The 18,044-nt window shown below is 44.1% G+C and overlaps 2 protein-coding genes across 6 annotated transcripts in view; one reads left to right on the forward strand and one right to left on the reverse strand.

Annotated features, from left to right (window-relative positions):
• LOC100380696 (fibronectin) overlaps positions 1-881 on the forward strand; it is a 31,545-nt gene extending 30,664 nt beyond the window's left edge. For all 5 annotated transcript variants that reach the window (XM_045699249.1, XM_045699244.1, XM_045699247.1 and 2 more), the window contains one exon: positions 51-881. In XM_045699249.1, the coding sequence (XP_045555205.1) occupies positions 51-140 (90 nt within the window). In that variant the 3' untranslated portion in view covers positions 141-881. The remainder of the gene's footprint in view (positions 1-50) is intronic.
• Positions 882-2,905: 2,024 nt separating this feature from the next.
• On the reverse strand, positions 2,906-9,632 carry LOC106575709 (bifunctional purine biosynthesis protein ATIC). Its single transcript, XM_045699250.1, has 14 exons — positions 9,445-9,632; positions 8,986-9,112; positions 8,042-8,185; positions 7,202-7,290; positions 6,580-6,731; positions 5,394-5,536; positions 5,053-5,192; positions 4,770-4,963; positions 4,607-4,696; positions 4,356-4,481; positions 4,163-4,255; positions 3,804-3,986; positions 3,496-3,651; positions 2,906-3,332 (listed from the first exon to the last, which is right to left on the reverse strand). The coding sequence occupies exons 1-14, from the start codon at positions 9,512-9,514 to the stop codon at positions 3,213-3,215; spliced, it is 1,827 nt and encodes a 608-aa protein (XP_045555206.1). The 5' UTR covers positions 9,515-9,632; the 3' UTR covers positions 2,906-3,212.
• Positions 9,633-18,044: the final 8,412 nt, after the last annotated feature.

Raw genomic sequence — 18,044 nt, forward strand, 5'->3', positions numbered from 1 at the left:
GCTGAGGATGGACCCATACTGACCTCTTGTCTGTCTGTCTCCTTCTGCAGAACATCCAGTGCCCCATCGAATGCCTTCGACCTGAACTACTGGCAGACGCACTGGCAGAAGGACACATCCCCCAGAATCCCCTGGAGTAAAAGATAAATCTCCTCTTCCTTACCCATGGTCTGTCAAGTTTCCTTGAAGAGGTTGCCCTGTCCAGTCAGAGACAGACCTGAACTAACACATCAGTGACTTACTGATCAGCTTAACCATATCTAACACACCTACATACTGTAGGTCCATGCCTTCCTAGTCTTAAGAGAACCCCCTGCACACACTCAGAGTCATGGTTAAGTTGTGTCTCTCGTCATTTCCCTTTCAGACACTTAAGAGGTAAAAAGGAACATTCCTTGTGTTCGTGCCTTAGAGATGAAAATCTTCCCCTGTCCCTGAATGTATGTGTTTGCGTGCTTGTTAACAGTTCAGATGTGCTTGTCTTCTACAAATTATACATTTCCAAGACTACCTGTCCAGTATTACTGTTTGTCCTAATCATTTTTTTTTTTTTACTTCTATAAAATCTAAAACCGTCTAAAATCAAAAGCACTGTTTTGAGAGAATGTTGGTGTAGTTGCCATGTCGACAAGTGTTTGAAATCATTTTTCTTTTTCTGTAGCCTCTGTGTAGACAGGGGTAGCACTGCGTGTGTGTGATTGACACTGAGTTGTTGTAATTTTGAAACTCTTTAATGCATTTTATTTATCTCTTTAATCACAGCATTGTTGTGTGAATGTGAGACCTGGGGTGTCTACTTTCTTCTGGTTTTATTTTTGTACTAAAAGGTGCCAAAGTTTGATGGAGATTCCCTTGTTTTGATAAAGTTGAAAAGAACCTCATGAATTGCCTTTGTTTCTTAACTGTTTATACGTAGATTGGCCCACCAGTGCGTCACATAATAAAATAAATTCCCATCAAAATCTGTCAGTATAAACTAGAGATCTGTTTTTTTTGCGTGGGCGGCGTCTAAATCCCTGCAGTGCCTTCAGAATATATTGATACGCCTGGACTTATTCCACATGTTGTGTTATAGCCTGAATTCAACACGGATTAGATAGATGTCTCACCCACCTACACACAAATACCCCAGAACGACAAAGTGAAAACATTTTTTTTTTGTGCTAATTTATTGAAAATTAAATACAGAAATATCTCATTTAGATAAGTATTCACACCCCTGAGTCAATATACGTTAGAATCACCTTTGGCAGCGATTTACTAAGTCTCCAAGCGCTTTCCACACATGGATTATACGATATTGGCTCCTTTTTTTATTCTTCAAGCTCTGTCAAGTTGGTTGTTGATCATTGCTGGACAACCATTTGCATCTTGAAATAGATCTTCAAGCAGATTTAATTCAAATCTGTAACTAGGTCACTCAGGAACATTCACTGTCTTCTTTGTTAGCAACTCCAGTGTAGATTTGGCCTTGTGTTTTAGGTTATAGTCCAGCTGAAAGGTGAATTCATCTCCCAGTGTCTGGTGGAAAGCAGACACCCAGGTTTATGATTTTCCCTGTGCTTTAGCTCCAGTCTCCATCCTGAAAACCTCCCCAGTCCTTAATTACAAGCATAACCAGACCATGATGCAGCCACCACTATACTTGAAAATATGCAGTGGTACTCAGTAATGTGTTGGATTTGCCCCAAATATAGCACTTTGTATTCAGGACAAAAAGTTATTGCAGTATTACTGGTGCAAACAGGATGCATATTTTGGAGAAAAAAAATATTCCTGTACAGGCTTCCTTTTCACACCATCAACAATGTTGATCCATCCCCAGTTCTCTTATCACAGCCAATAAACTATTGGAAAGTCCCCATTGACCTTGTGAAATCTGAGCGTTAACCTTCCTCTCCGGCAACAGAGTTAGGAAGGACACCTGTATCTTTGTAGTGACTGGGTGTATTGATACACCATACAAATTGTAATTAAGAACGTCACCATGCTCAAAGGGATATTCAATGTCTTTGAATTGTATTTACCAATAGGTGGCCTTTGCAAAGCCTCCCTGGTCTTTCTGGTTGAATCTGTTGGAAAGTCACTGTGCGACCTTACAGATAATTGTATGTGGGGTACAGAGATGAGGTAGTCATTCAAAAATCATGTTAGGCACCATTATTACACTCAGTAAGTCCATGCCACTGGTGCATATTTTTACTCCTGAACTTACCATAAAGAGGTTGAATACATAACTACTTTTAATTAATTAAAAGAGCTAAAACAATTCCACGTTATTGTGTGTAGGCCAGTGACAAAAAAAACCCCCACCAATTTAATAAATGTTTAATTCAGGCTGTAACAAAATGTGGGAAAGGTACAGGGGTGTGAATACTTTCTGAAGGCATTGTATGTCAACCATCTGCGGTGGAAGGAGTTCTCCACAAGAGTCACAGGACTTGTCTAAAGGTAACCCATACAAATGAATTAAAGTATGGAGGTAGTTAAGAAAAGGGGTTAAAATCTCCCAAAACATTTGAGCTTAAAAACAATTTCAAACCTAGCTTACATTTGTCTATTATGCGTGGGAATACTTGGGAACAGATTTCTTAGATTAAAATCACTTGGAGCAGATTTCCTAGTGTTTTTACAGTCTTATATCCAACAATAATAAACGATTGGGGGGGGGGCTGTCTTAGCCATGTGTTACGCAACGCGTTTCTATGAGCGATAGTGAAGGGCAACTTCAAAACTTACAAATATTTGTAGATATTTTTGATACAAAAAAAAACATCCTAGAATTCAAATAGCTAAATGGTCCGACAATCATAAAACAATTCCATGTTAGTGTAGTCAGTCCCTGACTTTCAGCTTAATATTGCTATAACATAAAATAGTGTTTGCATAGTCACACTCCACAGGATTTCTCAAGAAACAGTTTATTTCATGGTGAAACTTGACCTTCCAGACAGTAACGGAGATACAACTATGATTGGAATGTAACGGAATCCGAATGATCCTCAGCATGACTCATGCTGTTTGTGCATGATAACCGTAGGACAGGAATCAGTGTAAAAAGAAAAAACACTGTTAGTACCTTTGTTGATCACTCTTCTAGAGCAGTTAATGGACCTCCAACACGTAGACACACATAGCTACTTCTAAGTTACTCAGGGCCATAACGGTGTGTGGCGTGTCAGGTTGTGTTGTATGACAGCCACTCCAGGTATTCAGTGGTGGAAGAGTCTCAGGTTGGTGTGCACCAGGGTGATGCCCTGCTCATTACAGGCATTGATCACCACCTCGTCAGCTGTGGACCCGGCCGGGGCAGCAATGTACTCCACACCACTCTACAGAGAGACACCTCAGAATAATCAGTCCATGTGGGCTTCAAACAGAAAAGACCTTGGAAGGTACTAGAAGGCTAGAGACCAACTAAAGAACCAAAAGCAGAAAGTGGGCCATCTTAGACCAGTGAAAAGTTATCATTTAGCAGTGTGGGTGTGTGTTTACCCGTTTGGCGCGGTCCACGTTGTCTCTGAAGGGGAAGAAGGCGTCAGAGCTGAGCGCTACAGCCTGCAGAGAGCTCAGCCAGCTGTTCTTCTCAGTCTCATCCAGAGGCTCTGGGACCTCCTCATACATGGCCTTCCATACTGCCAGGTCAGGACCCTGAACAGAGGACATGGAGTTAGAGAGCAGGACAGACTAATCTGGAATTACAGTAGGAACCTACACAAAACATACAGTAGAACTGTACATCCGACAACAGCCATTTCAGATGTCGTAGAGCACATGTCCCTAATTGACCTCTAACCCCTCACCTCTCCAATGGTGCCGCTGACGTACTGATCGATGGCATTGGCCATCTCTGCCCGCTTCACTCCACTCCTGAACCTCATGCCCAACACCCGCGGGTGGTGCCTCAGCCACCAGTTATCAGCCTTGTCCCCTGCCAGCCGCGTGCAGTGGATACGAGACTGCTGACCCGCACCGATCCCAATCACCTGGTACACAGGGAGAGATGGATTGTGACCCAGAAAAAGCACAGTACATAATTTGAAACATTCAACACTACCTCTGAAAAAGGTAAACAAGGGTATAGGCGACAACTGGAAACTCTGTGCCCAAATACTATTTCAACAGCAACCTCCCATGGCCCCTTCCTCTCCAGGTTGGCTACCTGTCCATCCTTGGCGTAGCAGACAGAGTTGGACTGGGTGTACTTCACTGCAATGCTGGCCACGATCAGGTCACGCAGAGCCTCCACCGACAGCTTAAACAGGACAGACAAGAGGACAGAAGTTCAGAACCTAACATGTCATCAGTGAGCATCTCACACACTATCAAGACACACACAAACCACAAAGACTCACCGCGCCCTTGGAGACGACGTTGCAGAAGAGCTCCTTGTCAATGACAGCACCATTCCTCTTCTGTTTGAGGTGGAGGCCAAAGAGAACTCTGACCTCTGGCTCGTCTGGTTCATAGGCTGGGTCCATCTGAGATTTAGACATTCAGCACCCCCAACCGGTGAGAACATGCAAATGAATTTCAAACTTTGTTTTCTAAGAAAGGCTGCAACATATGATGATCACTAACTGTGCTTTTCCATGTCCAAGCATACCTGGACAACACAGTAGTTTCCATTCTTCTTCTTGGACAGAATCCTGAGGGCCTCCTCTTCATAACCCGGGGCAATGATGCCATCAGAGACCTGAGAATGATAGACGGGGTTTGGAATTGCAGGAAACACACGGGACAGACATACGACACCTGGGAAGCCCTACCTCTCTGGATATGATCTTGGCAGTGGGGACATCACAAACGTCAGACAGAGCGATGAAGTCACCGAAGGAGGACATCCTGTCTGACCCTCTAGCCCGGGCGTAGGCTGTGGCCAGTGGGGTCAGGTCCTTCAGCATGTCATTCACCATACACACCTTGGCCTCCTCATCACTCAGAGGAACACCCACCGCAGCCCCTAGAGAGGGAGAGGACAGCCTAGGTCAATGTTACTGGGATTCCTTGCAATCTTGTTGGCATATGCATTGGAAGCGCTGCATGTCTGACCTGCAGGGCTGACGTGTTTGAAGGAGGTGGCAGCGGGCATGCCCAGGGCACTCTTCAGCTCTCGGACTAGCTGCCAGGCATTCAGGGCATCACAAAGGTTAATGAACCCAGGAGAACCATTTACCACTGACAGAGGCAGAAATGGAATGAGAGAAGGGAGGGTCAATACAGTTAGTCTACCCAGACAGGACAAGGTCCACAAAGTCCCCCTGGACAGTTTCAGGTGAACATATGACACCAATTAAAATGAGGGTTGACAATGTTTCCCCTATTGTAATTTCTGAGACTGTTGGCTACACAATGGGGTGGGGGGGGGGGTGAAGCCTACCTGTGAGGGGAGGGTGGGGCGCAGGGTGTAGAGCTGGGCGGGGGCTTGGTGGGGGTTCATGCCGTAGCGCAGGGGCAGCTGGGATACCCCACGGCTGTACTGGCCCCGGAAGTAGTCCGAGATGGCCTCATCATACTGAGCTGTGTGAGTAAAGGCCTGGGAGAGAGAATGAGGACAACTAGATCGCATAAACACCAGGATCATGTTCATTAGGAAGAAAAGGGACTGAAACAGGAAGGGAAAACCTTGATGTCCAATAGGAAATGCACATCTGTTTACCGCTGCAAAATGTTTTTCTATGGTGTGCCCTAATGAACATAGCCCAGGGTAAACAGCTGAACGCGACAGCGTTGTAACCTATTCCATGGTCAAAGCCAACATGGGCTTCTACAGTTTTATCTGAGGCAGCTTGAATACAAAACTATCACTAAGATTTGTAATTCCTTCACAAGGAACATCATGTGCTAAAAGTATCCATTCTACTCCATGTAGTTTCATGTATCAATGTCAAATGCACAAGTACAGTGAAAGTATTGTTGCAAGCTAACCAACAATGCAGTAATCAATAACAATGTAATATTAAAACAACAAGAGAACAAAAGCAATCAAGTAAGCATACTATATAAGTTCCAGTAGCATATTTACAATGTCCAGGGATACTGGCTCAATAGAATACTGTGGGCTGACTTGAACAACATTGCCCCAAGGATAAGAGAGGGCAGCATGGGAGGTAGTGGACTCTGAACTCTACCTCACATTGACCCAACAATCAATTAATATATTTTTGTTTATCTGAATTTTTACGGTGTCCCAATTGTGCTTATTGACTATACAGACTCCATGGTATCTGTGGTCTGTAACTGTACAAATTGATCCTTTTAACAGAGGGTCAATAATCTGTCAAAGACACAGTATGAGGCCTTCCCCAGTTGTCCTGAGATGTCAGATTTGCTACTATTGTAGAATCTCTTAAGACTTCAGTTTTGTCTATGTACAGTTTGGTTCCTGATAGCATCATTTCTCTATCACTCAACATCCTGGCAAACATGTCTAAACAGGAAGGCAGAAGCAGAGCACATGGGAAGTTAAACTAGATTTTACCATTCTCAACTTGTCCAGGAAGTAGATTGATACACAGGTCAAAGGACCATGTAAAAAAAGTCCACTTTCAACCCGTGCTTTCAAGTTGCCATAGTTACCTTCAGGGCCAGGGTCTTGCGGGTGTCCAGGGTGGTGTCTTTGCCCTCGGAACCCTCCATCTCCACAGCGACCAGCTTGTAGTCGGCAGGGTCACACACAATGGTTACGCGGGCGTGGTTCTTGGCCGCTGCTCGGAGCAGGGTAACCCCACCTGAGGACACAGCCAGGGTCAAACAGGGTCATCACCATGGCAACCTAGGGCATTTCAGGTTGAAGAACAGACTTCAGAAAGTAAAATATAGAGCTGGCCTTAAAGGTGCAATATCAATAAATTGCACCACCATTCCCTGGTTGCTAAAATTCTATTCAGTCGCCTAATTTCAGTTTATGTGACAAAACAAGCAAGTATATGGTAGAGAATCATTGAACCATCTAAACCGCTGTGAATTATTGTCCATAACCCCAAATATTGTATTTTCAGCTGTTTGAAGCTGGTGTACAAAACCAAAAGTAAAAGCAGCAAAACTAAACTTCAGAGAAAGCATAGAAATAGTGCACATAGAACAGACCTACCACTTCTTATACTTGCTTTCAATGAGAATGACAGATCTAACTCACAATTCTATGTGAATTTGGTCAGGTGGCACAAAAAAGTTACTGCAGCTTTAACATTCCACTCACCAATATCAATCTGTTCCACTGCGTCTTCCACGGTCACATTAGTGTTGGAGATCGTCTTCACAAACGGGTAAAGGTTACACACCACCACCCTGGTCAAAGACCGGCAAAGGAAAGCAAAACAAGTCAAGAAACAACGCATTTCACTATGTTTTTTCTAACTATCTAGGCAATTTGAAATAATGAGTAGCATGGATGTTTAATCCCCACATTGTGTGTGCCCTAGATGACTCATTGAGAAACAATATCTTAAGAAAAAAGGTCAAGTTTTGACTTTTGTAAATGGGAATGTGTCAATTAAGCAGGTCACATTTTGCAGCCTTTGAACCCAAATTGTTAAACATACGTAGGCTCCATAGAAGAGAATTCATGGGTTATTTCCCGAGGCTGTATGCACTGCTTACTTTCTCCTCAAAGCCAATCATATTCCATGAATGTCAAATTGGCAGCTTAAACAGCCAGATTCCCAGGGATACATTTTTTTTTTTTTAAGTGTCACAAGATCAGATGTGTGCAGATGCAGCAGCATTTGAATTAGCCGGTTATTAGATTAACAACGCATGCTTCTCGAAGTTTCCCCACTTCACAACCTTTCTGCCCTGCATTAGGGCCAAATCTAATAAGTCTTGTGCCCGATCACATGCATTGTATTTTAGGTCTGCTTGTTCACAAAAATACTTTTTCAAAGACCCCTAAAAACCACAGTAAAGCTGTAGTGGCTTTGGAAAGAAGTATAGAAAGGTTGACAGATGGACAAGTCCTACCCTTAAATATTGAGGAAAACAGATCTGATCTTAAGATCAGTGTCTAGAGCCAAATTAAACCCACTTCCCTGTCTCTTACCTGACCAGACTGTAGCCCAGTTTCTCCATGTCAGCCTTGTCCGAAGGAGTGTGCCGGGCCAGGATGCCCCCGTGCACAGCAGGGTGCAGGGTCTTCACCCTCCCACCCAGCATCTCTGGATGGCCAGTCAGCTCAGACACATCCCTGGAACAAAAGGGAGATGGATGTTAGGTGATTCAGAGGCACACATTCTCAATTGCATTTAGATGCTGGGCATGCCGCTCATCTGAAAGGTGGTCAATGATTGCAGAATACTAGATAGGCCTACTCTTTGCAAACAGTAAGGTGACTTAAAGGAATACATTGTTTTCAGCATAACATTGAATCATTTGAGCATTAGCGCAAGGGAATGTTGGTGGCTGAACACTATCAACAAGGATAGATTTATGCTACAGTAGTTTGTGTCGGGGGCTAGGGTCAGTCTCATCTCTCAGCCCTAGGACCATGCCTCAGGTCTACCTGGCCTGATGACTACTTGCTGTCCCCAGTCCACCTGGCCGTGCTGCTGCTCCAGTTTCAACTGTTCTGCCTGTGGCAGCAGGAGTGGTAGTGATACTCTGAATGATCGGCTATGAAAAGCCAACTGACATTTACTCCTGAGGTACTGACCTGTTGCACCCTCGACAACCACTGATTATTATTATTTGATCTATGAACATTTGAACATCTTGGCCATGTTCTGTCATAATCTCCACCCGGCAAAGCCAGAAGAGGACTGGCCACCCCTCATAGCCTGGTTCCTCTCTAGGTTTCTTCCTAGGTTCTGGCCTTTTTAGGGAGTTTTTCCTAGCCACCGGGCTCCTACACCTGCATTGCTTGCTGTTTGGGGTTTTAGGCTGGGTTTCTGTACAGCACTTTGAGATATCAGCTGATGTAAGAAGGGCTTTATAAATACATTTGATTTGAATGAGGCATTGAACATGCATGTAAACGGTTACACCTACCGAACAGCCAGTCCTGCATCGCGCAGGGTTTTGGCGGTGCCACCTGATGCGACGAGTGACAGTCCCACGTTCACCAGCCTTTTGGCAAAGTCCAGAAGTCCAGACTTGTCGGACACACTCAACAGTGCTGTGTGGGTAGAATTAAAAGACAAAACTGTGACAAAGTTGTAGAGATTGATTGAATGACACCACTGTGAAACGAAGCTTGCTTCGGTAAATATGTTGACTCCACTGAGACGTCATCGACAGGTTATTGCTCCTTTGTAGCCACCCGTTGTTAACTAAAATGGAAGCATGTTTTTCGTAGCATGCTAGTTGTAGCTAGCACGACGCAATAAATAATTGGACCACGCAGCATATAGCACTACGCTCAAGTTTATGCTTCAACATAGACTACTCAGTCTCTAAGCTACATTAGCTAAAGCTAGCTAAAATACTTAAAACAAGAAGAAAGTTTACCCAGTTCTGAGCAGGCCATGGTTTTGGATAACGTTCTCTGTCTGGGAATTGGACACGAGACTAGAAGCATGTGTATAGTTGTATCAATTTATGGCAAGATGGGAACTTTGTGAATTGTCAGGACCGCCCCTTTGACCGGTTTTGACTACACGGGATACAGCTTTTGTCAGATGTGACTTTTCGTTGCAGGTTAGGAGAATTTACGCAGCAGGTTAGGAGAATTTACGCAGCAGGTTAGGAGAATTTACGTAGCAGGTTAGAATCAGATTAAGGTTAGAAAATAGAGTTATTGTTTGCTAGCTATGACCCATTTGTACCCCTCACACAACTTCTTCGAGGCCTTCTGCGCAGTAAAATGCAAATTCGCTGACTTCTATCCTTCTGAGTCCCCGTAAAAAACACGTTTTGGAATTGTAATATATATATATATATTTTTTAAACATCAGATAACGGTTTGAGGTGCAAAAAACATGTTACAAAGGAAAAATGTGAACACATATATTGTTTTTTGACTGTATGTGGACTGTAGTGGCCATTAAGACTCGGTTGACAGTAAATATATAAAAAGTTAACATTACAGTAAACATAACAGATTACATTTATTAACCAGCTTGTATTTAGCTCTTATTTAATGTATTTATTACACTGCTCTGAAACTCACCAAACTAAATATTGACCTATTAGAAACGATTTGAATATCGAACTGTTAAAAATGATCATTACACAATTACACCATAACATGTGCTAATTGTGATGGTGGCTATTTTGATAACCAGAAAGAAAAAAAATATCAAGGTGACAAAGAGTAGGCCTATTCTGGGCTTTTCAATGATATCATGTGTGGGACATGATATCATTGAAAAGCCCAGAATGTCCTCTCATATGTACTTCGTGACCTAACACAGTGGCATGTATGGCATTAGAGATACAGACCAAAAACACATGTCCATTTGAGACAAAAATGAATTGCTGGGGATATGACTATGGATCATATAAATGGATCACACAAATGATCTTGACCACATGCCACCACCACACAATTAGGCCAGAGATATTTAGGCTATTTGAAATGATAACAATGTGAGAGTTTAGACTCTCTCGCTCTGCCACTGGAGGGTGAGTTTACACCACTATAGAAGGACCATATGGACAAATAGTGGTGCTATTGATCTGAGAGAACTAAACACACTAAAGTGAATGCCCAGTAGACATCCACCATTTTACTTTATTCAATCCATTATTTACAGATCAGTAGGGATGAAAGAAAGGAGAAAAGGTGAAGAAGCATTTGTGGACTACTAACATACACCAAGCCACTGGAGGGGTACTAACATACACCAAGCCACTGGAGGGGTACTAACATACACCAAGCCACTGGAGGGGTACTAACATACACCAAGCCACTGGAGGGGTACTAACATACACCAAGCCACTGGAGGGGTACTAACATACACCAAGCCACTGGAGGGGTACTAACATACACCAAGCCACTGGAGAGGTACTAACATACACCAAGCCACTGGAGGGGTACTAACATACACCAAGCCACTGGAGGGGTACTGACATACACCAAGCCACTGGAGGGGTACTAACATACACCAAGCCACTGGAGGGGTACTGACATACACCAAGCCACTGGAGGGGTACTAACATACACCAAGCCACTGGAGGGGTACTAACATACACCAAGCCACTGGAGGGGTACTAACATACACCAAGCCACTGGAGGGGTACTAACATACACCAAGCCACTGGAGGGGTACTAACATACACCAAGCCACTGGAGGGGTACTGACATACACCAAGCCACTGGAGGGGTACTAACATACACCAAGCCACTGGAGGGGCACTGACATACACCAAGCCACTGGAGGGGTACTAACATACACCAAGCCACTGGAGGGGTACTAACATACACCAAGCCACTGGAGGGGTACTGACATACACCAAGCCACTGGAGGGGTACTAACATACACCAAGCCACTGGAGGGGTACTAACATACACCAAGCCACTGGAGGGTACTAACATACACCAAGCCACTGGAGGGGTACTAACATACACCAAGCCACTGGAGGGGTACTAACATACACCAAGCCACTGGAGGGGTACTAACATACACCAAGCCACTGGAGGGGTACTAACATACACCAAGCCACTGGAGGGGTACTAACATACACCAAGCCACTGGAGAGGTACTAACATACACCAAGCCACTGGAGAGGTACTAACATACACCAAGCCACTGGAGGGGTACTAACATACACCAAGCCACTGGAGGGGTACTAACATACACCAAGCCACTGGAGGGGTACTGACATACACCAAGCCACTGGAGGGGTACTAACATACACCAAGCCACTGGAGGGGTACTGACATACACCAAGCCACTGGAGGGGTACTAACATACACCAAGCCACTGGAGGGGCACTGACATACACCAAGCCACTGGAGGGGTACTAACATACACCAAGCCACTGGAGGGGTACTAACATACACCAAGCCACTGGAGGGGTACTAACATACACCAAGCCACTGGAGGGGTACTGACATACACCAAGCCACTGGAGGGGTACTAACATACACCAAGCCACTAGAGGGGTACTAACATACACCAAGCCACTGGAGGGGTACTGACATACACCAAGCCACTGGAGGGGTACTAACATACACCAAGCCACTGGAGGGGTACTAACATACACCAAGCCACTGGAGGGGTACTGACATACACCAAGCCACTGGAGGGGTACTGACATACACCAAGCCACTGGAGGGGTACTAACATACACCAAGCCATTGGAGGGGTACTGACATACACCAAGCCACTGGAGGGGTACTGACATACACCAAGCCACTGGAGGGGTACTGACATACACCAAGCCACTGGAGGGGTACTGACATACACCAAGCCATTGGAGGGGTACTAACATACACCAAGCCATTGGAGGGGTACTAACATACACCAAGCCACTGGAGGGATACTGACATACACCAAGCCATTGGAGGGGTACTAACATACACCAAGCCATTGGAGGGGTACTAACATACACCAAGCCATTGGAGGGGTACTAACATACACCAAGCCATTGGAGGGGCACTGACATACACCAAGCCATTGGAGGGGCACTGACATACACCAAGCCATTGGAGGGGTACTAACATACACCAAGCCACTGGAGGGGTACTGACATACACCAAGCCACTGGAGGGGCACTGACATACACCAAGCCACTGGAGGGGTACTAACATACACCAAGCCACTGGAGGGGTACTGACATACACCAAGCCACTGGAGGGGCACTGACATACACCAAGCCACTGGAGGGGTACTGACATACACCAAGCCATTGGAGGGGTACTGACATACACCAAGCCACTGGAGGGGCACTGACATACACTAAGCCACTGGAGGGGTACTGACATACACCAAGCCATTGGAGGGGTACTGACATACACCAAGCCATTGGAGAGGTACTAACATACACCAAGCCACTGGAGGGGTACTGACATACACCAAGCCACTGGAGGGGTACTAACATACACCAAGCCACTGGAGGGGTACTGACATACACCAAGCCACTGGAGGGGCACTGACATACACCAAGCCACTGGAGGGGCACTGACATACACCAAGCCACTGGAGGGGTACTGACATACACCAAGCCACTGGAGGGGTACTAACATACACCAAGCCATTGGAGGGGTACTGACATACACCAAGCCACTGGAGGGGCACTGACATACACCAAGCCACTGGAGGGGTACTGACATACACCAAGCCATTGGAGGGGTACTGACATACACCAAGCCATTGGAGAGGTACTAACATACACCAAGCCACTGGAGGGGTACTGACATACACCAAGCCATTGGAGGGGTACTAACATACACCAAGCCACTGGAGGGGTACTGACATACACCAAGCCACTGGAGAGGTACTAACATACACCAAGCCACTGGAGGGGTACTAACATACACCAAGCCACTGGAGGGGCACTGACATACACCAAGCCACTGGAGGGGTACTGACATACACCAAGCCATTGGAGAGGTACTAACATACACCAAGCCACTGGAGGGGTACTGACATACACCAAGTCTGTCTGTCTGTCTGTCTGTCTGTCTGTCTGTCTGTCTGTCTGTCTGTCTGTCTGTCTGTCTGTCTGTCTGTCTGTCTGTCTGTCTGTCTGTCTGGAGAATGACATTGGGACAAGCACAATTACCAAAGCTTTGTTGTGTCACGATCATTGCTTTTCTGAGCACCTGTAACATAGATTTCCTGCAACAATAAAAGCCTCTCATGATTACATTCCCCATTGATCCGACGGAGGGCCATCCCTTTTCAATAAACTTTATTACCCAAAACTTGGCCTTTTTCATGCATTTGAACAGCGGTTAAAGTCTGACAGATGTGGATTTACAGCCCCTGTCCCTCATTCCCTTACCTAGCTTACCCATTAGCTTAAGTAACACGACAGGGCCAAGGGAAACCTAAACCAATATGGGTGATTACTTTAAAAGATCAGACAATCTGTTCATATTTCCGTAATGAGGCCGACATTTTGCTGATTGATTAAACTACAGGATGTAAATATTTTACAGGGTCTTGTCGCTTAAGTTATTGTTCCTGATTTACCATCTGACAAAGTGAAAGAAAACTGCATTTATTTATTTAACTATGAAAATCGCCTTTCTGGTAACAATTTTCCCTATTGGAGGACTCGTGCGGGTCGTACTGATATCTCGGCGAGTCGCTTGAGTGATTGTGACACTGTAATAGACAGGACAAAATGTTATACATATACATAAACACACACTCACACTCACACACATACACATTCACACACACACACACACACACACACACACACACACACACACACACACACACACACACACACACACACACACACACACACACACACACACACACACACACACACACACACACATACACAGATATACACACACACATATACACACACACAGACCCTCACACACATACACACACACATACAGACACTCACACACCCTTTCACACACACACACACACACACACACACACACACACACACACACACACACACACACACACACACACACACACACACACACACACACACACACACACACACACACACACACATACATGGATGCACACACAGACATGCACATACACACACACACACACATACACACACACACACACACACACTTACACACACACACACACACACACATACATACACACACAAACACACACACAATGAGGCGATTGCATTATTGGTATAGAAAAAGCATAGGGGCCGTCAGCAATTCTGTCAGACCAGGCTGTTGAGAAACCACTATTGACAGCGTTATCACCAGTGGATGGAATTTACACCAATCATTTTTTATCAGTATGACAGGTGAGTTCAGATTAAATTAGAATTGAGAAACTGAATCAATGATCTCTATATTTCGCTCAGCCTGCTTATCAATTTACTATGATTTTAGTTGTGTTTGTCAGGCGGCCCTGTATCATAAAACAGGCCGAATGGCATTAGTCACACATCTAAATTAACTCTTATTGATTGATATGATTTTTCATCAGCCAAATTAAATGCTGCATTGAGGGAGACATAGTGGTTAGGTCTGAGACATAGTGCTTTAAGGCCTATAAGCACTGTTTACTCTACAGTGAACTGCTTTGAGGCCCTGATTGTGATCCACAAAGAGTAGGATGAAGTCACTAGACGCTAAATCCTATCCACTACACTGTCAAACACATTCAAAATCTTAGACACTAAATTCAATCCACCACATTGTCAAACATATTCAAAACCTTAGACACTAAATGCAATCCACTACATTGTCAAATACATTCAAAACCTTGGACACTAAATCCACTACACTGTCAAGCACATGCAAAACCTTGGACACTAAATCCAATCAACTACACTGTCAAACACATTCAAAACCTTGGACACTAAATCCAATCCACTACACTGTCAAACACATGTAAAACCTTGGACACTAAATCCAATCCACTACACTGTCAAACACATGCAAAACCTTGGACACTAAATCCAATCCACTACACTGTCAAACACATGCAAAACCTTGGACACTAAATCCAATCCACTACACTGTCAAACACATTCAATAACTACAATCATTGTCTTCCACCTTGTTCCGTAAGTATCTATTACTGCATTTGTCCAGCTCTCAGTTTCTGAGCACCCAGCCGTCTCCAAACAGATAATTACCTTTAAACTTATCTAGGACTAGTGCCCCTTGACCCCATACTGCCCTCCACCACCACCAACATTAAAACTAAACTGACTCCAGACCTGTAGCTGTGCACAAAGGCCCCTTTCCATCTCAAGTTCATGTAGCAGAACCATCCCGGCTTCATTTCACGAGATAGGCCAGCGTCTTGCTCGGCCAGTTAAAAATGCATTTAATCACTATATAAGCATGATGTTGTGGGCCGGGGCCTGCCGGCGGGCTGGGCGGGCCGGGCGTGAGGGGACGAGTTATGCCGCGTGTGTCCTCTAGTCCGGTTTTTAATCACCACCCGTACTTTGGACAGCCAATAAAAATGGCCTGTTTCGGTCAGACACACATCATCTTCTGTTTCTTCTTGCAAATTAAAATGTAGCCTGGGTGACATCACCATCAGGCGCTGATTACCTGTGTGTCCCAAATGGCACCCTATTCCCTATATAGTGCACTACTTTTGACCAGATCCCTAAAAAGTAGTGCACTATATAGGTAATAGGGAGCCATTTGGAACATAAGCCTTTACCTCTCTTCATTAACTTAATTATTTGACTATCAGTAAAACCTGCCTGAGTAATTCATATTTGAAAGCCCCAGGGTTGTAAATTAAAGGGGCTCTGCTGGTTTAATATGCAGTGTTGGATTCTCTTCCTTTCTCTTTGCCATCTTGCCATCTGTTATCTGTGACAACAAGGTGGCAGAAATAGACAGGAAACAAGGGAAGGACGTGTGATACAGAAAAAAAAGTGTGTCCATTTGAGAGATTTTCCATTAAGTGGGATTGGAAGTAGAAATTTGGCCAATATGTCTATTTTAGCTGGATGTATAGTTGGACCTCTCTACCCTGTTGTTACCATCCCTCTGTGGTTGCTGAAGACTCACAAGGTCATTATGAAGGCTCCACACACTAATAACTTTCTTAAAGAAATGCTCAGCTTTGCCTGCTCAATGTGTTTGTGTCACTCCCTCTCATTGCTCTCCACTAAACCCACTTTTAAAATACTTTAAATTACTTATAGATGTTCTAATGTTCTCCACAAATCGATCCCTCGTTTTCATGAGTTAACTTTGCATAAATCCTACATTTCTCAAGTTATTTGAACAATTTCAATTTCTGTTTTTTTTATTTCACGCAGTTGACATCAACACAGACCAGTTTCAGATAAACACATTAACTTTTTCCCTGACATTTACCTGTCAATTCAAATAAATTAGATACATTTAAATGTAGTTAAATAACAACAGTAAACAAACAAACAACAACAACAACAGAAATCTGAATTTACATGACAACAATGTTCAATTGCACACACAAGATAGAGTATATGAGACATCATAGAAAGTCTGTAAATCCAAGATGTCTGAGGGCACATTCACAACATTCTGCAACACTTTGCAACACTTTCCCCTTTGTTTTCAGCTAATGCAAACTGCTCAGGCTTTGTTCACTCCTGTCAGTGTAAGTTACAGTTTGCAACAGTCCAACGGTTCTGAACGTAACTTGGTTGCATCACATCCTTTAGCACTAGTGGTGGGAGGAGCCACATCTGTCAGTCAGCCTGTTGGGGGGCGGAGTTTAGCTGAGATGGATGACAAGGTAATAGAGGTCAGTGGTGTTGCTTCACTGCTGCTACAGTACTTCTCAGTCCAATTGGATGAAAAACACAGGAGTCTTACAGCCGGTGAATGTCCTGTGTAAAAACATTTTTGGGGGTTGCATGCCATGAAAAAATACAGCAGAGAGAGAGAGACAGGGTTCAGTGTCTTATTCAGCCTTAATTGACGTGATGATGAATATAAAATGCTTTATATTCCCTCATCCTTAGAGATGTGAGTCCAACCTAAAGAACACCTATACCTTAAACCAGGGGTACCCAAAACTTGTCACTCGGGGCCCCCTTCCAGCATTGGGGAACATCCCACACACCCCCGCGCGCGCAGCATGTCTATTTCTATGGGCACAAGCACTGTTCATGACACAAACTGTTCACACCCTTCTTGTTGGTGGAAAGAATTTTGCAGGTTTAAAGCTTATTTCCTGCAATTCTGTACATTTTGCCATGCCTAACGTGTATTCATGTGATATTTGAGTGACAAAAAAATGACTCCAACATCTATGAGCTGAAAAACAAAATAAAAAAACATTAGCTGACATGGGCTAGTGGATCTGGACATTTCTAACAAGTTATAAATAGCTCTCTAAGATACGTAATGACTAACATGACAAGAGGAACTGATGATGCAATACCTAATATAGAAATGACACCTTGTGCATTCTACTATTACAACTTTCAAGAGTAAGTTTAAAGCCGGACTGAGATCCTTTAAAACATTATGA

This window comes from Salmo salar, chromosome ssa17, assembly GCF_905237065.1.
Source record: "Salmo salar chromosome ssa17, Ssal_v3.1, whole genome shotgun sequence".
Taxonomy (NCBI): Eukaryota; Metazoa; Chordata; class Actinopteri; order Salmoniformes; family Salmonidae; genus Salmo; species Salmo salar.